Source organism: Poecilia reticulata, chromosome 13 (genome assembly GCF_904066995.2).
Source record: "Poecilia reticulata chromosome 13, P_reticulata-male-v2, whole genome shotgun sequence".
In the NCBI taxonomy this organism is placed as follows: domain Eukaryota; kingdom Metazoa; phylum Chordata; class Actinopteri; order Cyprinodontiformes; family Poeciliidae; genus Poecilia; species Poecilia reticulata.
In genome coordinates, this window is record NC_088842.1 from 21,407,222 (window position 1) to 21,432,849 (window position 25,628).

The following is a 25,628-nucleotide window of genomic DNA, read 5'->3' on the forward strand; positions in this document are numbered from 1 at the left end:
GAGGAGAACCAGGAAACTGGGTGAATAACAGAAGAATCCAGCAGGGAGTGACAGAGAATGACGCCGAGTTTGATTACTTGATAAAGAACAGGACAAGACACAAATGTTTTGTTCTTGTGGTGGTCAGAAAGGTCAAAGGCACAAAATGATAGCCTCATTCCTGTCCGACTGCTCCAGGTCAGCCATGGCTAGTAGCTTGCCATCATTAGAGTGTGAATGTGCCCTTACAGGTCACAATTTGATATAAAGGATATTACAAATAAAATCTATCATTAGTGTTAGATGGTTTTCTTTAAGGGATGTGTTTTTGCCCTCCTGGAAAGTTTCCTCATTCATTCATTGGAGAACAGATTTATTGTTGAGGTCAGGATGAGAATGCATTTGGTCATCAGAGCAAAATGAGGAAAATGAGGTCAATCGCTTTCTTATTGCAGCTGTATCAACTAAGTGTTCACCAGCAAATAGCTCAGATTCTTAAAGTGATTGAAAATGAATCTTGTTCCCAATGTATGTTGAAATTAAAAATATATAAATAAAGACATGGTTCTGTCCTCCACAACTCACATGTCAACCAGTTAAATCTGACCTCTGAGTGATGATATAATTATGCTCAAATATATATTTTAGTAGAGATTATAGTTGTTTTTCTGCTCTGATGAACAACTGACCTGTCCATAGCCCCTCTGTGACCCTAGGCCTAAGAGTGTATAGAAAATGCATGGCTGGATTATACTGACAGACATTTCAGTGGTGAAGTCTCTACTTGTAAGAATCTGACATGTCCGAAAAGAAGGTGCAACAAAGTCATGGTTTAGATTTATTTATTTTTTGTCAATTTTTTTTTTCATGAATATATGAAGACATTGTTTCTCTTCAAAATTACACCAGTTTGGTATTGCATCCTGTATCACACAGAAATCTCATCAAAAATGATCTCTAAATTTGTACATCAGCTTGTACTGTGCTACTAACTCACCTTACATTATCTATTCAAATATATATATACATCTTGTGTTACATCCTGTTCCTCTCACATAGTGTAATGAGTAACTTACATTTAGAGTATGCACTGCAGTTGCTAAACTAAAACTCAGTTGTTTGAGAACATCGTTGAAACACATTTAAGAACTACATATCTACATACACCAAGTCATAAAGTATATTGTTCCATAAACGGTGCTGGGAAATTTGCTCAGAAACAAAAGACTTAACAAAGTAAGCGGCACTGCCAGTAAACATCAAGGGTAATTTCTGTGCTGCATGCTTCAGATGTTTTACTGCTGCAGCTCACCTGCCGCCAAGCAATGCGTGGTCTCAGTCGCTCATGAAAGGTTTTACAGAAGTTTGTCAGTCACCCATCAGCTTGAACTGGGCGTGGCAAAGCAGGAGACCTCTAAACCCTGCAGGAATACAAAAGCATGCCTTGAGGAGCAGCAAAGGGAAGCAAAACAGTTCAATATACCGCCTGAAGAAAGTATGCAGTGGATTACCGTCTTCTAAATAAAAATGTATGGAAAATAAGTTAAAAACAGTGAATGTACCATTGTGAATTTAAGTCACTATCACCTGAAACAAACATAAATGTACAATCAAACAAAAAACGGATTCAAAAAAGTAAAAATGCTGAAAATATTTAACAGGACAAAAGTCACACTGTATTTAAATTCAATAATAAAAATGCCTTGTTAATAAAATGCTTTGTAAAATTTTCTCTTGGCCTTGCTTCTTCTTCTTTTTTTTCTTTTTTTTTTTTGCTTTTGGGGATATTTTAACCATCCAATTTTTTTAAAATATAATTTAGCTTTGTCTCCTATGTTCTCTGTGCATAAAATTGAAAATGTCTAGCAATCCCTACGTGGTCAGGTGTGTGAATTCAAGTTCTGTCACCCTTTAAAAAGATACAGCTAATAAGATCCCTGTTACACACACAGTTGTTGTGGCCCTTTTTGTTGAATTTTGGAATCGTCCATCCATCATTAGTCATTCAGAAAGTGTTGCAAAACTATTTGTGGTCCTTTGAGAAAATACTCTGACTAACAAGCCAAAAGTAGATGAAGAACATCTCGCCATCAGTTCAGGACATCAAGCTTATATGTATTCAGGTTGTGCAGCAGCACAATGATCCAAAAAATACCTGCAAGTCAAAGCCTGGTTTTAAATATGAATAGGAGACTGTGGCATTAACTTAAACTGGCTGTTCATGTTTGAAAACCTCTTCAGAGGTTGGGTCACAATCCTTTCACACTGATGAAAAACACTGATTGCCAGCTAGTGAAAAGCTTGTTACTGTAAACAGTGGCTCAACCAGTTCTGCTGCTAATGAGGATCATTACCTTTTCACATTTGGTCAAGATCATTTAGAGTCCCCTTTACTCTTCATGAATAATATAATAATTTAAAAACCACATGCTGCAGCAATTGCTCAGACTATCTTTGTTTAACACTGACATGTCTTTGATAATCTGGAGTGTGACAGAAAAATGAATAGGTTACGCAACCTTTCAATTTTATCAGTCCTAATTTCTAATTTTACGCCCATTATAAGACATCTGGGAAAAACAACAAAAATTAATTACCTCCTATTGTTTCAATAGATCAATAGCATTTGCAAGCATTCTTAACAGCAAACAAGGAATATAGACTTTATGTGTGGTTTGCATTCACTTCTGCTTATTTTCTGGAATACAGCTGCCACCGGCATCGACAATATATTATGTTAATGAAATACTTTTAGTTAAGTTAGATCTTGTTTTGGCCTTATTTAGATTTTGCCCTATTTTGGTGCATTGCCACAAAAAACTCTCAGTCTAAGTATATAGATCCATGTGACTGAGAAGTTGTACTTTTTGTGTTGATGTAAACATATTAAAGCAATATTTCTTGATTTGGATCAAATAATTCATCTAAAATCTAAAATACAAGAACATGTGAACTAGTTTGTTTTCATAGCCAGGGTCATAGCAGCTCTGATCTTTGTATGTCACTGATAAACAACATTTGTGAAGAATAATGCTGCTGCTAGTTTTGTGCTAGTTGTCATTTTGGGGCCTCCTGCTGGGCAACTCTAGACATTACAGATATGAACTTTGCTGCTGCACTTCTATAAACCAAAGGGATAGGAAAACACTTAATATTCTCAAGATCACAGCACTTTAACACTAAGTCAAATTTAATATTCAGAACTGTCTCCAGTTTCCAGACAGTAAACAGTTTTATTGTTGTCACTGCATTTATATCACAACGTTCGTTTGTGCTGCATTACTACCACCGGGTGGCAGTGTCTCCAGTTTAATCATTTTCTTACACGTATGAAGAGTAGAGTGCAGTCAGCCCTCATCTGAGTGGGCGTTGACATCAGCCTGTCAGTCACAGCTAGAAAAAAATGAAGTATAATAGTACAATACATGAAATGTTTCACTTGTTTAAAAAAGAAAAACAGACTTCCTTAAAAACAGGAAATTTACATTAAAAATTGAAGACTTTCAAGATTTACCTAAATGTATATTAGATATATTTATCTAATAACCAAAAGAAAAACGTGTAAAACAAACTTTTCTTCTTGTGTTCATACCAAAAAATAGTCCCCATTAAATAACAATACATTTGGGATAAAGTTATTAGGAACCAGTGAACAAGAAACATACACTATTTATATGTGGACAAAGATGCTAATTATAGATAACTAAAGTATGATTATAATAAATGCAATTTATATTAAAAAAATTGAGTCAGTAAAATTTTATGAAAGTATTTAAAGGTAACTGATAACCTGAACAAAAAAATCAGAGCTTACTCCATCAATTTAAATAGGGTTAGGGCACAAAATGAAAATAAGAAAGATCCTATAACATGATTGCTACTGTTATTTTTCTTTGTTAATTAAAATTTTATGTTAAAAAATGCATCTTTTCTAAGAAGTTTTATTTTTATGTTAAATTACATTCTGTTTGTATTCTGAGGCTAGATTTTCTAAGTTTCCTGTAAAAAAAAGACAAAAATTGGTTCAGAAACTGAAATTCCAACTTTGAAAGTCTAAGCATGCACCGCAGCCTTAGCAACTATAAACTCTTTATGCACACAATCAGAGTTTATAGTGAAAATTGCAGCTATAAAAACTTTATTTGCATTTCTGATTGTTTGCATTTTATTGAAACCAGAGGCCCATAGTTCGAGAAAAATACCTTTATGTTAATATGTTCCATTTATATTTGAATACATAAAATGGAGAGAAATGTCTAATTATATTGCTAAAACTACTTAGCTCTAGAAACACGTGCAAAGCCCCAATGTATTCCAACTTATAACTATGGTATTCTTACGTGTGATGTCACTCGAGTCCTGAGTTATAACTTTAAGAAAAAAAGTCACAGTATAAATTTGGCTACAAGTTGGTGGACGGTCCACATTTTTTCTAAAGTATAACACATATGGTTATTGGTATCTATTTTTTATTGAATAAAAAATAATCCATTTTTCATGTTTACTTGAAATTAAATAATTTACTCAAAAATAAATGTAAAAAGATCAGATATTTACACGTGACACTTTTTTTTTGGCTCCAGGTTAGCGGTTCTCAAAGTGGGCGGTACCGCCCCCCAGGGGGCGTTCAGAGGACTGCAGGGGGCGCTGGCGGACATTTTTACAAAAGGGGGGCGGCGCTGGGATGCCTTTGGGGGGCGTTTAGTCAAAGGTAAAGTTTACATCTTAAATGCACAACAATGCCAGTTCAGACTTTGAGCAACTTGGTAAAACTGTATTGTGTAACATTAAATCATGCTTGGCTGCAAGTATTGATGGCAGCTCTTCTTCTATTCAGTGTTTGTTAGCTTCTGTTAGCTTCTTGGCGCAGCTCCGTTCTCCTGCTACTGGTAGCTAAACTCACGATACCCTCACTGTGTATCCCTCTGAAAAATGAACCCATTTAAATAAAGAAATCAAGAAATCCCTCCATGGGTGATACCACGATAGAGAGCGTTCATTGTACAGCGTTAACACCGGTGCTGTAAGTGGTCCGGTATGAAACGGGGGTGATTGAACAACACAGCACTTTTAAATTTCAATAACCTGAATGCTTAAATTGTTTCCGTTGTTTTAAAAGGTTTATGTCAGTCTGCCTTTTCCCCATCGATACGCCATGCAAAAAAAAAAAAAAAAAAAAGACGTTCACATTGCGCAAAACTCTGAAACAGGAGAAGCGGGACATAAAACGGAGCGACGAACTAGATGTGAATTATGGCATAAAAACAGAGAATCCGACGCTGAACAGTGAAAAAATCAACACATGATGTGAAACATATGACGATTAGACGGAGCTGCATTTGATGAGTGAAGCGTCAATAAATGATGGTGAGCGTCAATAAATGATAAAATAAATCTAGCACCAGGAAAAAAACTAAAGTGGACATAGCAATAAACCAAGAGAAGATAATACTAATCAAATGAAACTAAATGGAAATGAATGAAGAACAAAATGCAAGAATAAACTAAGAAACTAAAGTAAATACAGAGGAATAAACTGGTATGGCAAGACCTTTCGAGCAATAATACAGAGGACTGTATGGCAAGAATAAACAGACACTATTTCCAGATAAAAGGTAAAATAATATTGTTGAAGTGCCATGGGCTTGTTGAGACCACATCTAGTTCTGAGATTAAATATATCTTACATACCATAACAGTAAAGAACTGATCACTTATTTATGTTTTTAATTAGATTTGATATATTTATTTCTTCAATATTATTTTTCATGTCAGTGTTAATGTCATGAGGCTAATGACTCCATGACACTTTCAATTTGACTCATTAGGATTTGATTAAGAACCAGATTTGTTCTTTGTAATTTCTGTCCAGTAAAACTTTTAATCTGTAAATCAATAGACAGGTTGATATAAAGATATGATCCATGGTTCTGTCTCATATTTGTATGGTATAAAAATGATCTGGAACTTAGTTTTTCCACTGAAAGCTCTGGTTTGCACAATAAATGTAGTTACAGTTCTATCCATGTTTTAATGTTGCAGAGCTCAGTCGTTTTGCAAATAGTTCAAAGTTTAAACTGGCATTGCTGTACATCTTTTATCTGGTCATTTTGTGTAACATTTAACAACTAGAAAATGGCAAAAAACAAGAATATTTTTTCCACTCTGATTGGCTGCTGTTAGGCCTACCAATTTTAACTTGAATGTTTATTGCATTTTTCACAGACACCTGTGAAAATAATTTCTATTCCCATGACTTTTTTGTTCTCTGGGAAATTATTTTTGATGATAAATACAGAAACAAGCATAAAAATCAAAAGATCTACAATAGTGATAGTAATATTAATTATAAAATAATGGTCAGTACAAAGTAGCCTGCAAATTATTTGGTGGGGGGGCGGTGAGGGACCTGGATGAAGACTAGGGGGGCGCTGGGCCAAAAAAGGTTGAGAAACACTGCTCTAGAGGCTTTTATTTGAAAGTAGCTTGACAGGAAATAGGGTACTGAGAGAGGGGGAAGACATGCGGCAAATGTCACCAGGCTGCGAGTCAAGCCCACGACTAGGGCCTCCATATGTGGGTTGTGCTTTGCCCCTGCGCCACCACAGCACCCCCATGTAACATGCATATAGATTGAACTGAAGAGGTTTTTTTTTCATTGTGCTATGTGTTGTCTTTGAATTATTGTCATTGTAACACCTAGGACCAGAGCAAATTGGGGTTCTCAATGTCAGCGACTGGTTGGCCTAGATTCTGGTTAAGTCAAATTACCCATGCTTACATCTTCCCTAACTGAACAGGGAAGAAAAAACTGCAGATTTATTTTCAAAGTCCACTATGCTTCTTAGATAGTGAATGTATTTTACAAGTAAATGAGGAAAAAAAATACAAGCAAGTTAAGTAACAGGATCAGAGTGCACATGAACCTCCCGCACATGCATGTAGTGACAGCGGACGATCGCTTGTGTTGTTGACTTCATATCAATTCCTCATACCTACCATGTCTGTAACAACTGTGGAGAGGGTCACTGACTGACATAATGCTGCCACAAACTTAAGATTTTTCTTCCCCTGCTATAGACCAGGCCTATATTAGTACATAGATGATGCCCTTGCCTATCAGGAAGTATTTGTACTGAAGAGTTCTGAGTGCCACACATGAAAGAATGGTTTGATCTAGAAACACACTGAAACAATACCACAAACAGGCCAAAGAACCAAACTGAACTTAAAATTCATCAAACTTCAACCTCAGGACTTTCATTTTTTAACATTTTAAGTCTACCCATGGAGAAACTTGGCTGAACTGTTTACAACTCTGAAGTGTGATATACCCGAAAACTGCTGCAATGCATTTACCAGAGGAAGCACCTGCAACTTCATAAAGCAATAACCACAAATTTGCAAAGAATTATAGAAATACATGATCTAAAACCAAACTTGTATGATGATGAAAGTGATAAGTCCACGATTACTTTGACTCCTTGTGACTTTTACATGCTCCAAAACTAGTATTTTTTCATGTCACTCAAATTTATGCTTGAAATAAGCATAAATTTGGAATGCTGGCAACTTACACATTGATAGTTCATGGCTGATGCACTTTACTGATTAATTAAAAATCTTTTTCACTACACTTGTGTAAAAGATTATTAATGCAGACAAATTCAATATTTATTATTATCATGATGTTCTCTAAAAAGCTTTAGACTACATGTGAAAATGGGTTGTAAGTCAGTGAAGGTATTTCCGTGAATTAAGCGTGAGCCAACTGTGGTAGTCTTGTGGTTTGTATTTGAGAATATAAGCAGCCCTGCTAGGTTTCATATATCTGTCATTCATGAAGATACTGAGAATGTATTCAGACAAGTGGATTATTCTTTTAGCCCTGTGGCTTACATCTGTTTCAAGTAAGTCATATGTTACGCTAAAATGTATTTGTTAAAATTGCCATATGTATGTTTAACATTTTAAAACATTTTGTTTTAAATATGCTCGTAAGCACAATATGTCAAATGTTCCCAATGTTCTTGATGTTATTATATTGAGCTCTGATGAATTACCAAACATTTCTTAAAATTAAAATGTAAAAGTATTTGCAATAAATGTCAAGTAATATATTTATCTTATACTGTATTATATTGCATGGCAATCAGTCTTCTTAAAACATTAAACGTCAGTGAAGATATGATGACTGTGCTTTCTATTGTAAATGATTGTGTAATGAAAGGTTTTCAGTCCCTTAAATCTTCATTCATGTGAAGTTCACGCATTTTCCCCACATGTTGCCTTGTGACCATTACATATCTACTGCTTATCAGACATGAAGAAATCCTGCCTTAGTTTTATTGGCTGTGTTCGTTGTATTATTTGCCCACAGTTTTTCACTGCGTTGGATCTTTTTCATTTGTGTTCTCAGCTCACAAATGATAAAGATCATTTTAGCCTTTTTCTTTCCCAGATAGATAATCTGGCTGACAAACCCAGTTGTTAGAATTTCTTAGTTGCATATATATTTATAAAAAAAATAGTTCTCATGGGTCAGGTGGGCGCCTGTTTATCTCAAACTCGGATACTTTAGAGAGCTTCTGGTTCACAGACCAGAGTACAAAAGGTAGCTTGACATGATCTATATGCGACATAAACATGGTAATGGGGACATGGAAATGATAGATTCCAGTTTCACAAGCGGACTTCACGAACTGCATTCACCAGCAGTGATTTTGCTGGAGACATCACTGATAAGAAACTTCTTCCACTGAATCCTCACACCATCATTGTCATGAAGTGGTGTGGGTGAAGTGAGGGAGAACGCAGGCAGGACCCAGGATGTTGATGAAAGATGAATTTTAAGAATGAAAAAACCAGCTCACACAGTCCAAGTAACAGGCAGCATGGCAGAGCAGAAACAATGGCTCAGCACCTGTAGCAACTGAATAAAGACTGAGACGAAAGCTGTAGCCAACACAGGACAAGCTGTTGAACTGTGACGAACAACATGAAGTCTGACAAACAACCAGGACCCAACAAGACACAGAGACAACAGGTGGACTTAAATACACAGAGGTTAATCACTGAAACGAGACACACCTGGGAAACATCAAGGGGGAGAGACAGGACATCACAGAGACTCACAGGGAACAGAACTAAAGATAAACACCAGCAAAAATCACAATCCCGACAATCATGCATGGGCCTTTTACCTGTTTATGTTTTGGATCCTCATGAATACCAAAAACGTGACGTTCAAACCCAGAGTCTTTGTATGTATGTTTGTCACCATGCAGTGTGAGACTTAATTCCACATAAAATATTTACCACTCACAGCCTCTTCACATACCTCTATCTTACAGTTTTTGAACTTTATAGTTCACATTCTCAATGTGTTACTGTGCCTTAGGTTGGGGTAACACTGTATTTAAAAGAGTATAAAATATAAATAATCTTCACTTAATTTAAAAATCATTCATTTCTAACCCAATTTTGTAATAATCTCAATTCAAAAACAGTGTTAAGAACAGACAGTGTGAATTAATGGGAGCCTTCCTTATTTTCCTCCCATTTAGGTGGACAATTTATTAAGGATATCTGTAAACACATATTCAAATTTATTAAATATGAGTTTATTTGACAAACTGAAACTGAAATTTGAGCAGGCTGCTCACCTCGAGCAAGCATTCTCCAAGATGTACACTTCTAAAATTCATGAGTTTATCATTATTTATTTCTTTGGGGGTTTTTATGAAACTGTTTCAATTCATTCAGGTGAAGGAGTCTGTAAGACACATAAAGTCAGCGCTCTGCTTGGCTCTTCTGTGGTCTTGCCCTGCAACTTTTCATCAGATGACTCCAGCTGGGTTGAATGGACTCAGGAAGATAGACAAAATGTGGACCTGGTTCGTCTCTCATCTAAGGGACGTATTCTTTACCTGGACCCCAGATCTGGGAGAGTGAAAACGTTTCCCCTCCAGGCTTCAGAGAGAAAATACTCTATCATCATTGATGAGCTCCAGAAACCTGATATAGGTTCTTACTACTGCAAGCAGAGCGATCAATGCATTGAAGTGAAGTTGTCAGGTATGCTGTTTCTCTTGTACTTTAAATTTATTCTGGTATCAAATATTATTCTTTTCTACAATAGTGAATTGTTTATTTGAGCAGTGGAAAAGTACTGAAGCTTATTTTTATTTACTACCGTCTATTCAAGTAAGCAGTTCTCGAAAAAATCTTGCAGTAAAGTTTTTTATTAAACAAGATTCTTAACGTTTAGGTTTTTGTTTCAGTGAACTGATAACATTTAAGCTATTCTCACAAAAAAAAAGGAAAATGACTATTTATCTCCAAATGCAGAGAGTAGCTTAGTTGAATTAAAATAAACAAATCAAAATGTTTACTTAGTCCTGAGAAAAGGGCGTCTGTGGGGGAGTGGGAGGAAAGACGACTGCCCAAACTACGATAACCTGATTGATTAGAATTACCTAATGCATTATTAAAACCTTAAAGGACAGATGTGGGCCACAATTTTTAAGCAGCAAATCTTCATGCATCAACAAAAAAGTAACCAAAAATATTTGGTGAAATGACTATTGAAAAAAAAAATCTACATTGATCGTTGCCGCACTAATGTTTTTAATAGTAAAATTAAAATATGTTTTTAATATATGTAATCTAAAGACAAGTCAAACTACACATCTGCCTCAAGAAGTAAATACATTAAAACAGAAAAAAACTCTGTTTGAACAGTAAAGATTAAGTGTAAGAAAAAAAAGATATGTGTTCTGATGGGTCCAGATAGAGATAGCACAGTTTCACCTCTGCCATTTGGAAAACCACTTTCTGCACCCAAGCACTGCAGTTTTCTATCATCTTACTTCCATTTCATATCTATGAAGAAACCATTGCATACACTTTTGCTTAAAGAATTGCGTATTGACACATTTTCCTGAATTATGGAGCTTAATTTATGATTTATTATTAGAATATTAGAGCAGAACAACAAAATACACAATACAGAAATGTGGGCTTAATGAAAAAGTTTATTTTAAAATACTTTTCATGTAAAAAAACAAGCCTCTTTATTGAGACATACATACATACATACATACATACATACATACATACATACATACATACATACATACATACATACATACATACATACATACATACATACATACATACATTAGAGCAGAACAACAAAATACACAATACAGAAATGTGGGCTTAATGAAAAAGTTTATTTTAAAATACTTTTCATGTAAAAAATAAAAAATAACAAGCCTCTTTGTTGAGAAACAAATTCCAAATTGAGACTGATATTTGAGCAGGCTGCTCTCCTGTTTTCTAAGATGACAAGATATATATACTTCTTGAACTCAGATTGTAATTTGCTGGAATCTTGTGAAAACTGCATGAATGCTCTGAGTGTCCTTTAAAGAAAAAATATCTTGGTGATAAAATAATTCAAACTACTGCCACCCATGTGCAGAAAAAATGACATTTACCCAAAGTCTTGTTAAACACATGTTGAGGAAGATTTTAACTTATAGTATATTTTTGGAATTGTCTGGCTCTATCTTCCTCTTTGGATCCTAGGTCCTCTCGGCGGGCCGTGTGTAGCCACAGAGAAAAATAACAACGTCACAGAATTGCAGAGTTTAATCCAATAGAAGACAACGTATGAAATCACAACAGAATCTGCAGAACAACAGAGACATACATTCATTTACCTGAGACAAATGGAAAGAAGAAGAAGGAAAGAAAGAAAAGCAAAGACGTCCAAAGACGTCTTTGGAGAATTGCAAGAGCAAATCTAATTTGTTACTTCTGTGTAGAAAGTTGTATAGGAAAGGCGTATTCTTGTCTTTAATTTATTCAAATAAGGTGTATCTTTACTCATCCAACCAGGAGCGGTCTCCGACCCTCTTTCTAAAGCCAGGAACTGCCTGCAAGTCAAGATCTAAAGCCATTTGTCCCCATTATCTAAATAAAGTGGAAGCGGAGACTCTCCTGAACTCCTGCTGTTTTACGGCTTTTCATAGATCTGTGTGAACACAAAGGGCAGATCAAATGATCTTAGCAAACGATCTGCTGTAACTACAAGTAAAATAAAGTTCAATAGGCCAGAATAAGTTATTAATTTTAAAACTAGGCTATTTCAATCAAGACGTGTTAAGTTTTAAAACTAGCATAGCCTATTCTAAATGTATTTTCTTAAGTCAGTCATTAAGTCTACATTTTGATTTACACATAAGTTTATTATTATTTATTTCTTTGCATTTTTTTTAATCAAACTATCCTTCATCCTCATTCACATGAAGGAAGTTGTAAAACTCAAGAAATCAGATCTCCACTTGGCTCTTCTGTGGTTTTGCCCTGCAAGTTTTCATCAGATGACTCCAGCTGGGTCAATTGGACTCAGGCTAAGGAAGATGGACAAAATGTGGACCTGGCTCGTCTCTCATCTCAGGGACGCATTCTTTACCTGGACCCCAGATCTGGGCGAGTGAAAACGTTTCCCCTCCAGGCTTCAGAGAGGAATTACTCAATCACCATCGATGAGCTCCAGAACTCTGATATGGGTTCTTACTACTGCGAGCAGAACAATCAATGCATTGAAGTGAAGTTGTCCGAAGACAAAGGTATGCTGTTTTCATCCTCTTCCTTTTGTTACTATAAAACAAAGACCTGAAATAGAGTGAAAATTTATTTAAAAGAAAACCAGTTTTTTACTCACTAGTTTGTCACCACCTTCAGTTCTGTCAACTCTGTCATGCATTGTCAACTCCGTCAGATGGACTTTTTGTTGTTTTTTATTTTAAATAATATTTTTTTGTTTCTTGAGAAGCATTTGCCTGTAAAGTGAGTAAAAATATCAGTAATAGGGTATTTTAAAAGTAATTTTATATTTATTTTTGTCAGATGGTGATGACAAAGTTCTGGGTCAGGTCGATTAAAAATTTAATTTAAAAAAAAATGTTGCATCTGGGAGCCTGCACCTTAGCATCTTTACATTTCCGAAACATAATTTATCATATTTGCATACATAAGGTTGAGAGCTAATTTTTTTTTAAATTTGGGAAAATTAAAACCCATTTTGTCCCTATTCTCAAGAATCACTGAAATATGCAGACGTTTCACTATTGAGATACATCTTCATTGGTGTGGCTGCTCTCCTTTTTCTGTGTGCTGTTGTCTACTTCATAAAACGTGAGTACCGGTCTGCCACTCTCAAAATTAAAAGTTTACAAGCATAACAGGTTAGGGTTTGCTGGTGTTTGATGTTATGGATTAGCCATTAAATATACTTTTCTATTATTTTTCAGGGTCCTGTAACAACAACGCACAGGACAGCACTGCCGATCCATCAGCAGAAATGTAATGGGTAATTTGAGATCAAATGAGCCTCTTGTCTTGTCTGGTTACATTTGTCACTTAAGTTACACAATCTTCATGGCCGCAGTCCTCTTCTTATTGTTAGCTCCATCCCCTCCAATTATTCTAGCTTTCCAAATTAAGAAACCTTAACAGAATTAAACTTTGACATGTGGTAAAAAAAAAAACCTATCATAAGGCAATGTAAATATTGTTTATGCAAATTTACAATGCATTCTTGGAAAATCCCACACATTACTGCTAACTAAACAAAATTATTCTGCCAGGAGTCTATCATAAAATGAAGGCTGCTGCTCTGGATTTGGTTGGAGTATTTTTGTTTGATGGCTCCTCGCTTCACCTGTTGGATTCATTTTTGATTTAATATTTTGTAGTGTGGTCTTACATCCATAGGTTGTAACAGGAAAAGTGCATTTAATACAAATAAAGACCTAATGCATTATTAAAGACTATGTTTATTTGCATCATCTGTCTTCTTGAAAATATGCATTTCGTAAAAATGTAGAGATACATCTTTACATTTTCATTGCATCCAGAAATTGAATTAAAATTAAATATATTTTCTTTAAGAACTGTCAGTGTTTGTTTTTCAAGTTCAGTGATCACATCCATGGTGTTTCTGTAAGATTTGAGATTAGAATAGGCAGAATGTTTACAAGAAAGAAAGTTGGAAGCTAAAGAAATTGCTAACAGCTATGTAGGCCTACTATGTACAAATAGTACAAAAATGGGTATTTGGATTAGCTCTTGTTTGTAGAAACAAACAAGAGCAAGTTAACTGAATGTTTGGTACTATTTCATTTTTACAGATCAGATAAAAAAAGGAGTTTGTCAGTAGTCTTTCTAACTTTTTGCATCAGAAATTGGTTAGGCATTTTTTACTTTATCAAGTTTACCTGTCAAGTTGTAAATGCGCTAAAAATGTAAAAGAAAAAGAGATACAGTGCTTCACCACTAATCATCAACACCAGAATAACTAGAAATCCAGGTGAGACGATCACTTATCAATAATCTCTGAGCAGTATCACTGAAAACATGGTACTGGAGTGGTCTGAATGTTTTGTTTGGGAATTGATTTCATGTTTCTGCATGTAATGCTGATACATTAGTGGTATTGTTGACAGTCAGTTGCCATGTCAGCAAGTCTGTTTGTAGCATAGCAGACACACAGGGAGGGAGAAAAAAAAGAATACTAGTGGTTAGGAGTTTAAAAAAAGAAATGTCAGTGTCATTTTTCCGATTGTTGTGACGCACTGCACTAAATTAATAATACCAATTTTATTAATTTGTTTCATTTTGTTAACAGAATTGTTACGCAGTGGCTGTATGGCTGTGGATTGGAAGTAAAATAATCGTGTTTTTGCCCTCCTGCATTGTGCACGTGTGCGAAATTTCCAGATGTAAGTCAGACAGCAGGTTTACTCAAATGAAGAGATTATAAGAGTAGCTCCGACGGTACAAATTATTGTAAGAGGTTTTTTTCAGGTGAAGAGCAGGGGATGTTACTGTCTGAGCTCTGAGGTCTTGGGGGAATCCAAACCATCTGAAGGCAGAAGCAGAGATGCTCAGGGTGAGTCACACGTAGACAACATGCAGGAACTGACCTCAAGGACTGTCTTGATGACCACAACCAAATATATAACAGTGCTGGAGGATGCCTGACCTTATGCAACTTCCTGAAGATGAGATGATTATTGTAGATGTATCTGCTAATTGGTCAGAAACCAGCCAATAAGGAGAGCTATTTCCTCAAGAAAAAGCAAACAGGAAATAATATTACAATTCATTCTTTAAATCAACAATAAAACAAAAAAAGTTCCTCTGACTTTCTTTTGGTTTGACATAATGGAACAAAACAAAAAATCTACGTGCCGTTGTTTTAAAAGTCTGCAAAGACTGTGTTACTTGAAAATTCTCGTTATTAAAACAAATTGATCAACAATATTGTGAATTATATAAAACACAGATTTTTAAAACAACAACTCTCTGAGGAAGTGTGCCCACTCAAATTGAGCAATGGCTGTGAGGTACCTGCACATACCCAGGCCTCACAAAGCATCAGAGGAAACTTCTGGTTTGTTTAGACACAAATAACCACAACTCTGCCAAGGTGAGACAAGAGAACGCAGCAGTGGAAAAAGAGATGCTATATTTAACTTTTAGACTTTTCAGAAATGTGTGTTTAAAATGTTTTTTGTTTTTATGTCTGACTAACCAAGTGTTGCATATCAGCAAATGTTGTTCATATAAACTGACAGTGAGGCACGAAAGGACAGGAAAGTTGGCTAAAAATCGCACCTCTCTCTCTTATTGGAGGTCCCTCGCTCAGGAAATGTTAGCAAGCTTCAACAGGATGTGGAGGGAGCGTTTGTCACGTTATGTCCTTTCTGCACTACCTGCTTGGTTTAAACAGTAAACCGTAAAAAGTTTGAAGTCGAACGTGATCACCATCAAGTTTGAAAAAGTTAAAGATGTGGTGTTCAGTTGACTTCTGTACAAAGTGAAACCCTGCAGAAGTATTTAGGTGACTAAGTAATGCAGCCGAGCCATAGTGGTCTTGTGGTTTTGTCCCATGATGCACGGAGAAATTAAAGCAGCCTCGTCTTGCTGCTGCTAAACATTGTGTGAACTGGTGACAATGTGTGAACTGGTGACAATGAAAGCAGACAAGTGGATTCGCTTTTTTGCCCTCTGGGTTCTAAGTGTCTCTTCAAATGGTAAGTCCTATTTTAAAATTAAACAGTGCTCAACAGTGTTGAGCAGTGTTAAAATAGATGATCTATTTATAGTAATAATACTTTTATTGACTTTCAAGCGTTCCCTGAAATAACTCATATCCGCAGACAGCATGTCCAGTACTATGTTTGAACAGCAAACCTGAGGTCTTGCTTGGTTAAGAAATATATAGTCTTGGATTTATCTGAGCTAACAAATTGGTACTTTCAATTGAAAGACCTTTTGCGTCACATTGAAATCACCAGTGTTACAGGAAATTGTTAAATTTAACACTAGGTGAGTGTGGGGGTTTCCATTGTTCAGTGTTAGCGCCTTAAAGTTTTCAACACTTCATCACTTAGGTTTTAGTTTCAGTGAATTGATCATCTGTGAGTTATTTTAACAAGAAAGAAGAAAATTTGTATTTATCGCCAAATGCAGAGAGTCGCTTAGTGCTCTTTATATAATCAAATCAAAAATTTTCACTCAAACATTAAAAAGAGATTCTGACAGAGAGTGGAAGGGATGAAGGCTGTCAAAATTACTCTGACCTGACTGATTAAAAACTGCCTAAAAGGATAGATGTATGCCACTTTTTTAAGGAGGAAATGATTTTGGAAGTAGAAAATGGAGGTGGTGAACAAAAAAAGAACTAAAAATATCTGGCTATAAAAAAATATCTACATTGATTGTTATCAAAGTAATGTTCAAGTTAAACAGCTTCTTTAAGAAATAAAGAAAACTCAGTTTGAGCAATAAACATTCAAAGTGTGGAAGAAAGAAAAAAAGAGTGTGCCCTGATGGGTCCAGATAGCACCAGGACAGTTCTCACCTCTGTCAGCCGGTAACCACATTCTGCACCCACGCACTGCAGTTTTCTCTCATCCTATTTCCATTTCATGAAGAAGCCATTTCATACACTTTTGCTTAAAGAATTCCATCATGAATCTAAAACCACATTAAAATACCAACCACTACAAGAGATTCTTCCTGCCAACAGCCATCACTAACTACAATAACTCTTTGAAGAATATGAATTAATCTGAGTTATAACAATATTTATTTTGCCCCTGGGATCAATAGAGTATTTTTGAATTTGAATCAGAATCTCACAAGTTGGTTAACTAAATATGTAAAATATAATGTTTAAAAAAATGTTTACTTATGAATTTGGAGATGTAGTTTGGCATATCAGGCTCAACAGATATAAGTGGTAAAAAAGGTATAGTCAACACAATTCAAGCAATTAACATTTTCTTTTTGGTCAGTATGAAACAGTGTGGAGCAGACTTTGGAAAAAGTCAAATAAAATTTAAAAACACCAAAACTGGCAAGTGGTAAAGTGGAAAAACCAGAAAACATCTGTTCAGATTTACTTTTGTCCAGGGTGATGCAGCCAATGCGGTTCAGATTCTGATTGGTTTTCAGTGTTCAAGCCCGTGGAGTCATGGTCTCCTCTGGGTTGATGTAGCAGATAAAGTCTCGGTCACATGTGTCAAACTCACAGCCCGGCGGCCAGCCTGCCGTAGCTTTTAATGTGGCCCTCGAGACTCTAGTAGGCCACATGAAAAGAACCTTCAAAAAGACACTTGTGTGCTTATTTTGCTTTTTTAATCAGTAAAATCAAATCAGTTGTTATTTGTAAACTATCAAATTACATCAATGTAAAAATATGTTCAACATTATTTAATTATAAGAAGTACTCAGACAGCTATTGATTAATGTTTGAACATTTGGGTTTTATCAATAAATTCTGGGACAACTGTTCCTTTATTACTTTACTGTGCCTCATTTATGATGTTGATATGACCCAAAATAAAATGAGTTTGACACCCGACATAAGTTACATACAGTCATGGTCAGAAAATTTTAATTGTATTGAAAAGTTAATTTCTTCCGGTAACTACATTCACCAAATGAAACATTATATACAGTAGATTAATGATGCTCAATTTTTCACAGCCTTTAAGGCAGCTAATTATGACAATTTCCAGCTAACACTAAAGAAAACACAATATGATTAGATACTAGATCAGAACAATAAAAGCAACAATACAGAAATGTGGGTTATATGTGAAATATGTTTATGTTGAAAAGAGCCTTCTCATGTGAAAAATTTGCCTCTTTATTGAAACACATATCTAATTTATTGAATATGAGTTTATATTACTAACTGAGACTGATATTTAAGCAGGCTGTTCACCTGGAGCAAGCATTTTCTAAGATGTACACTTCTAGAACTCAGAATGTAATTTGCAGGAATCTTATGATGCGATGAAAAAACCTTTTACAGCATGCTCTGAGTTTCACTTAAAGAAAAAAGATCTTGGTGAAGAAATAATCCAAATTACTGTCACTCATGCACAGAAAAAAGTGACATTTAACCAAACCTGTCAAACACATCAATCATTAAATATACATTTTGATCTATACATTAGTTTATGGGCACCAGCAACCCTCCCGACCCCACTGAGGGAAAAAGGGTGCAAGAAAATGGATGGATGGATGGATAGATCTGTTTTCATGAACCTGTTGCAATTCATTCAGGTGAAGGAGTCTGTAAGACACATAAAGTCAGCGCTCTGCTTGGCTCTTCTGTGGTCTTGCCCTGCAACTTTTCATCAAATGACTCCAGCTGGGTTGAATGGACTCAGGAAGATAGACAAAATGTGGACCTGGTTCGTCTCTCATCTAAGGGACGTATTCTTTACCTGGACCCCAGATCTGGGAGAGTGAAAACGTTTCCCCTCCAGGCTTCAGAGAGAAAATACTCTATCATCATTGATGAGCTCCAGAACTCTGATATAGGTTCTTACTACTGCAAGCAGAGCAACGAATGCATTGAAGTGAAGTTGTCAGGTATGCTGTTTCTCTTGTACCTTAAATTTATTCTGGTATCAAATATTTTTCTTTTCTAAATTAGTGAGTTGTTTATTTGAGCAGTTGAAAAGTACTGAAGCTTATTTTTATTTACTACCGTCTATTCAAGTAAGCAGTTCTCAAAAAAATCTTGCAGTAAAGCTTTTTATTAAACAAGATTCTCAACATTTAGGTTTTTGTTTCAGTGAACTGATAACCTTTAAGCTATTCTCACAAAAAAAGGAAAATGACTATTTATCTTCAAATGCAGAGAGTAGCTTAGTTGAATTAAAATAAACAAATCAAAATGTTTACTTAGTCCTGAGAAAAGGGCTTCTGTGGGGGAGTGGGAGGAAAGACGACTGCCCAAACTACGATAACCTGATTGATTAGAATTACCTAATGCATTATTAAAACCTTAAAGGACAGATGTGGGCCACAATTTTTAAGCAGCAAATCTTCATGCATCAACAAAAAAGTAACTAAAAATATTTGGTGGAATGACTATTGAAAAAAAAAATCTACATTGATCATTGCCACAGTAATGTTTTTAATAGTAAAATTAAAATATGTTTTTAATATATGTAATCTAAAGACAAGTCAAACTACACATCTGCCTCAAGAAGTAAATACATTAAAACAGAAAAAAACTCAGTTTGAACAGTAAATATTAAGCTTAAAGTGTTTGAGAAAAATAAAAAAAGATATGTGTTCTGATGGGTCCAGATAGAGATAGCACAGTTTCACCTCTGCCATTTGGAAAACCACTTTCTGCACCCAAGCACTGCAGTTTTCTATCATCTTACTTCCATTTCATATCTATGAAGAAACCATTGCATACACTTTTGCTTAAAGAATTGCGTATTGACACATTTTCCTGAATTATGGAGCTTAATTTATGATTTATTATTAGAATATTAGAGCAGAACAACAAAATACACAATACAGAAATTTGGGCTTAATGAAAAAGTTTATTTTAAAAAATACTTTTCTTGTAAAAAACAAGCCTCTTTATTGAGACATACATACATACATACATACATACATACATACATACATACATACATACATACATACATACATACATACATACATACATACATACATACATACATACATACATACATACATACATACATACATACATACATACATACATACATACATTTTTTTTAATGTTTTTTTTTCTTCTTGAGCTCAGATTGTATTTGCTAGAGTCTTGTGATGTGATGAAGAAAACTGCTACCCCACATGAAATCTCTGAGAGTCCTTTTAAGAAAAAAGACCTTGGTGAAAAAATAATTCAAACTACTGCCACTCACTTGCAGAAAAAAATGACATTTACCCAAAGTCTTGTTAAACACATCAGTTATTAAGTCTACATTTTGATTTACACATAAGTTTATTATTATTTATTTCTTTGTATTTTTTTATGAAACTGTCCTTCATTCTCATTCACATGAAGGAAGTTGTAAAACTCAAGAAATCAGATCTCCACTTGGCTCTTCTGTGGTTTTGCCCTGCAAGTTTTCATCAGATGACTCCAGCTGGGTCAATTGGACTCAGGCTAAGGAAGATGGACAAAATGTGGACCTGGTTCGTCTCTCATCTCAGGGACGCATTCTTTACCTGGACCCCAGATCTGGGCGAGTGAAAACCTTTCCCATCCAAGTTTCAAAGATGAATTACTCAATCACCATTGATGAGTTCCAGAACTCTGATATGGGTTCTTACTACTGCGAGCAGAACAATGAATGCTTTGAAGTGAAGTTGTCTGAAGAAAAAGGTAAAAAAGGTATGCTGTTTCATTTCAGCCTTGACTTTTATTTGATATTATTTACACATTTACACAATTTTAATTTAATAGGTTTCACAACTATCATGACAACATCAAACCAATATCTAAGAACTGGAAGTTTAAAGAATCAAAAATATTCTGGCCTTTTCATTTTTTAATTTCCTTTTAAAATTGTTTAATTGATCAGTGGAAAAGTATTTTAGGCTTATATTTATTAATGTGTTTATCCTTCTGTCTATTGACATGAGCAATTCTTTGAAGTCCCTGCAATACTTGGCTCTTTTTTGTTCGTAGTATTCTCCTTTCACATGATTGCCATTAAATCGGCCGTCTCACATAAGAGAAGGAAAAATGGTCCATGTTTCCACGCACGGACATGTTCATTTTCTAAAACCCAAATCTGGCCAAGTCAAAGCCTTTTCTAACCAGGTCTTAGAGAAAAACTATTCTATTGTCATCATTTTGCTGGAAACCTTAGATCTGGAGTTGTACTGCAGGGGACTAATTGTTTTTGAGTGGAGTTACTCATAAGAAAATTATAGCCCTCCAGTTTCTTAGTTTTGTCAATACAGCCTGTGCAGAGGCTCACATTATCTTCCTTTCTATGGTTGCAGACCTCAAAGGCTAAACACAAAACAGAGGCCAACTGAATGAGTTATTGTTTCCTGTGAACCCATCTTTATAAAACCACATCTTGTTGTGCAGGTAGGCTGAACTCAGAGACGTATCTTCTGATCTTCATCTGTGCTGGTGCAGTTGCCTTGATCCTCCTTAGCCTTTTTGGCTACTTCTGCTGTTTAAAATGCATTTGTGAGTATTCCCCTCCTTGTTACTCTATGAATGTAACAGTTTGTCACAATAATAAAACTTCAAACTTGATCGCGGTACAATAAATTTTCTCTATACCATTTTCAGTAACATTTCTGAAGGCACAAGGTTCTTTCTTGTTAGAAAGAAAACATATTAACAACATGACGATGCTTGTTTCCAAAGTGTAAGACTTGCTGCAGCTTGAGAGAATTTTAGTGGTTACAGCTGAAAGAAGTGTGACTATTTGGGCAAATGTGAATGGGTCAGAGTTTGTATTAATGTTGAAGTACATATAGTTATTGAACATATATACATTTAAATTATTTTGACAACCCAAATAACTAAAGTTACTGTAAATTCAATTCTTAGAATAGGAAACAAACAGTGGATATTTAGCACATCTCTTTACATTACTTTTTTCTTTTTCAGGCCTTTCCAACAAAAGTAGGCCTGATGACGTGATCGTTACAGTCAGTGGAACTGCAGGTATGTGTGTTGTCAGATCACAAAAAGTATAATCCAAAAAAACTTCAAGGTTCTGCTTAGTGTTTTGAAGTTTTAAAACACATGAAGTCAAAAATAAAAATAATTCAGATTTTCTTCAATATTTATTTTATGGACTTTCTGTTTTGAATTAACATATGACTGCAATAGCAAGAAATATAAAACCAATTAGTAAAGCAAATAAAGATTAAGGAGGTACAATTCACATGAATAACAAGTATTTTCATCCATCAAGAATTTCATGCTAAACTGGACAAAAAATAAAAGCTGAAATGTTTTCCACACCATAAGAAATAGAACACAGTTAATGTAAAAAAAAAATACATTAATTTCTATTTATACATCAAAGACAAAGTACTACGGTCATTCACAGTCTATTTTTTGCAAAAGAAAAAAATTATTATTTTAGTTAAAAAAAACTAAATAGTAATAATTATTATTTTGTGAGCTAGATGTACTTTACACTTGATCATTTGGCCTCCCATTCCACTAGTTTGTTGCACAGGATAATTTTCTTCTGCAAGCAAGAGAAGGCAAAATGGTAAACAGTTTTCTAATAGGAACCACACAATTCATAACACCTACTAAAGGATGGAATAGAAAAACTTTGTATTTCTTCAATAAAAAGGAATCAGTTGAGAACATATTTTGCACATCAGGCAAAAAGTAATGTTCATAGCATAAGAATGTTGTAATTTGTTTGGAGTGACAATTTGCAGAAGCTCTGCAATGTATCTTATCTCGTACATTTTTCAGTTATCAGTTGTGGGAGTCGTGATATTTGTATACACATTTTAAGCCTCGATAGATATATCCAAAGCTGCTCATCCATAGTATAGCTAATTTGAAGAAAGATTGTGAAATGTTGCTGTCTTCTTTTGCTTAGATAAAAATAGTATCTTATCAATCTAAATAAAGCTGGAAATTGGAGCCACAAATAGGCAATAAGGACATAATTGATTATCGTAGGCTTTCTTATAATTACAATGGATGATGATCTTACCAGATTTACAACACCCAAATAGTTGAGAATGTAAATAGAAAAAAGAAGTTGTATTTATTTATTTTTATTGAAATGAAAGGAAAGAGACAGAATGTTTATCTTTTCCCAGTTTTTGACATTTTAAAATATTATGCTTCTCTTCTAATAATATAAATTCCTCTGTGATATGTTACTGCAGGTCCCAGTGCTCCACCACAGGAAGGCAGAATAAACGGACTTCCAGCAGGTAACATTGAACACAAACACATAGTGACATTACATTATCTATCTAGTCATTTGAACAGCATCTAAATAGAAATGGCAGTGTAATTATGTTGCGAAAATACTGAGACCTACACCTGTGTGCTTCCCTCACCAGGAGTCAATAATCTTGACAATAATCTTGTTTATGGTGAGTTCACACGTATCTCCTTCTTTCTTTATTCAGTCTCTGTTTTATATATTTAGCTATATTGCTGAGATAGCCTCTGCAGACGTTAGCAGGCACCTACAACCTGAACAACTAGGTGACAATGTTTTCCTTTTGTTTATCATAAACAACAGAAAATGATGACCAGTACTTAAACCCATCCAGAAATCCAAGTGACCAACCAGGAGCTGCGCAGCACCAGGATGGAAACCAGCCTGGTCAGAGTGGGATTGGAATTTATCCAAATCTGGATGAGTTCAGGTTTCAAAGAGAGGAAAGTCAGAGGACAAAGCAGAGATTTCATTTAGGTGCTTTATTATTCTCACTTTTTATAGCATTAATGACCTCTGAATTAATCTGCGATGGAGTAAATGTCTCCTCTTTCTTCAGAGCTCTTCAGCAGGTTACGACAAGCCAGTATAAATCGGCATTTTTATGGTAATGCTAAAATGTGTAATCATATTTTCTCCTTTTGCTTCTGTCGGGTGAGTTACTTGTTTTCTGTTTTCCTTCACAGCGAACCAGAGAGAGATCCGTAAGCAGCAAGCCATGGCAGCACAAGCAGAGAATAACAGAGGTACCCAGGGTTTCTAATAGCATCTTATTTGATCATAATTACAATTCCATATTGGTGTGAAAACACAATACACAACATGTTTGCTCATCTGTTTTTTTTTGCATTTGTCTGGTTGCACAGCAGGGATGGGCAAGAGGAAACCCAAAGACTGTGAGTGCTGACATCGTCTGTGGTTCGTGTTAGCGATGAAATGATAGCGTACACTGATCTGCTCTCCCACTTTTTCCACTCCTCCTCAGCATGTGAATACAAAAACCCCATTTACAACAGGAGCACTGACCAACTCAACCGACTGTAGACAATTCAGGAGTCTGTTTCATTTTTTATACTGATGGATATTTACTGATAATGCTGTTTTTAAGTCTATCTGCAATGTATTTTCTGTATCTTGTGTCTTTAAAGCTTTTTTATAATAAAACAAATACATAAATCTTAAATAAAAACTTGTTAAAAACTATCTTTTTTATCTCATGAAAGAAAGGAGAGGTAAAATAACACCTGGCTTTCAGATTAATGGAGTTTAGAAAGTGGTTGAAAGAAACCGAGGTTTATTTTTTGGTCCATCTAATTTGAACTGGGTTGTGTGAAAGGCTAAGAATGAAAAATCACAACCTGTCTAGCATGAATATTTTCGTGAGAATGTAAATGAGTCTTTACAGTAAGTCACAACAAAGACTGTCCTCTTTTAAATATTTGAAGCTTGTCGGCTTTGGTGTCAGATATGCAGTTCATCCTGAAAGACCTGTAAGTTAAGTAGTTCAGTCGTAGCTTTGTACTATTTGTAGCTACACCACATGGTGCAGCGTCATCTTGTCCCTGGCTGTTTTTCTAGAGGTAAGAGAGGAATCTGAAGCAGCAGACCTCTGATAATCTTGGCTAGGCAACCCAAAACACGTAGAACACAATTTCATTACCAGATTATGAATTTGCTATACAAAAGACTTTTGTTCATGGTGTAAACGAGTCCAACATACTGTGCCTGTCATACATGTTCTATACAGGCTGTGGTATATCAGCATAATTTAATTTAAAGTAGCAAACATTTAAGGGAATGAGCTATGGAATATATTTACAAATAATATGGTCATTAACTAAGTGCAAAAGAAAAGCACAGGGTTTTCCATCTGTGTAAGGTAACAGCATTTCGATATGCAGTACATATACAGCTCTGGAAAAAAATTAAGAGACCACTGCAAAATGATCAGCTCTCTGATTTTACTTTTTATTGATATATGTTTGAGTAAAATGAACATTGTTCTTTTATTCTATGAACTAGTGACAACATGTCTGCGAAATTTCAAGCAAAAATTTTGCCTTTATTTGTAGAAATTGAGAAATGGTTAAAATAATGAAAAAGATGCAGTGCTTTCAGACAGCAAATAATGCAAAGAAAACAAGTTCATATTCATTTAGAAACAATACTGATGTTTTAACTCTGAAAGAGTTCGTAAATTAATACTTGGTGGAATAACCATGAGGTTTTCAATGGGGTTCAGTTCAGTGGTTTCTTAATTTTTTCCAGAGCTGTATTATCAATAAATCTGCCCTTGCTCTCCTGCTCCCCCTGGGGGCGCAACAG

At 35.1% G+C, this 25,628-nt stretch overlaps 1 protein-coding gene across 2 annotated transcripts; it reads left to right on the forward strand.

The window, feature by feature from the left end:
* Positions 1 to 7,692: 7,692 nt before the first annotated feature.
* On the forward strand, positions 7,693 to 25,227 carry LOC103474787 (uncharacterized). Of its 2 annotated transcripts, none has more exons than XM_081614877.1 (15): positions 7,693 to 7,889; positions 9,745 to 10,056; positions 12,300 to 13,188; positions 13,305 to 16,091; positions 18,637 to 18,948; positions 20,414 to 20,743; positions 21,452 to 21,556; positions 21,986 to 22,042; positions 23,242 to 23,289; positions 23,422 to 23,454; positions 23,607 to 23,780; positions 23,863 to 23,910; positions 23,990 to 24,049; positions 24,173 to 24,199; positions 24,289 to 25,227. In XM_081614877.1, the coding sequence occupies exons 4-15, from the start codon at positions 16,013 to 16,015 to the stop codon at positions 24,345 to 24,347; spliced, it is 1,332 nt and encodes a 443-aa protein (XP_081471003.1). In that variant the 5' UTR covers positions 7,693 to 7,889; positions 9,745 to 10,056; positions 12,300 to 13,188; positions 13,305 to 16,012; the 3' UTR covers positions 24,348 to 25,227. The 2 variants fall into 2 exon arrangements, with proteins under 2 accessions (XP_081471003.1, XP_081471002.1); XM_081614876.1 differs by having other exon boundaries at positions 7,695 to 7,889; positions 24,170 to 24,199.
* Positions 25,228 to 25,628: the final 401 nt, after the last annotated feature.

Coding starts and splice junctions, on each gene's coding strand:
- LOC103474787 (XM_081614876.1), top strand. CDS start 16,013: ATGTGTGAACTGGTGACAATGAAAGCAGACAAGTGGATTCGCTTTTTT. Junction 18,949..20,413: donor CATTGAAGTGAAGTTGTCAG/GTATGCTGTTTC, acceptor ATTCACATGAAG/GAAGTTGTAAAACTCAAGAA. Junction 24,050..24,169: donor ACAAGCAGAGAATAACAGAG/GTACCCAGGGTT, acceptor CTGGTTGCACAG/CAGGGATGGGCAAGAGGAAA.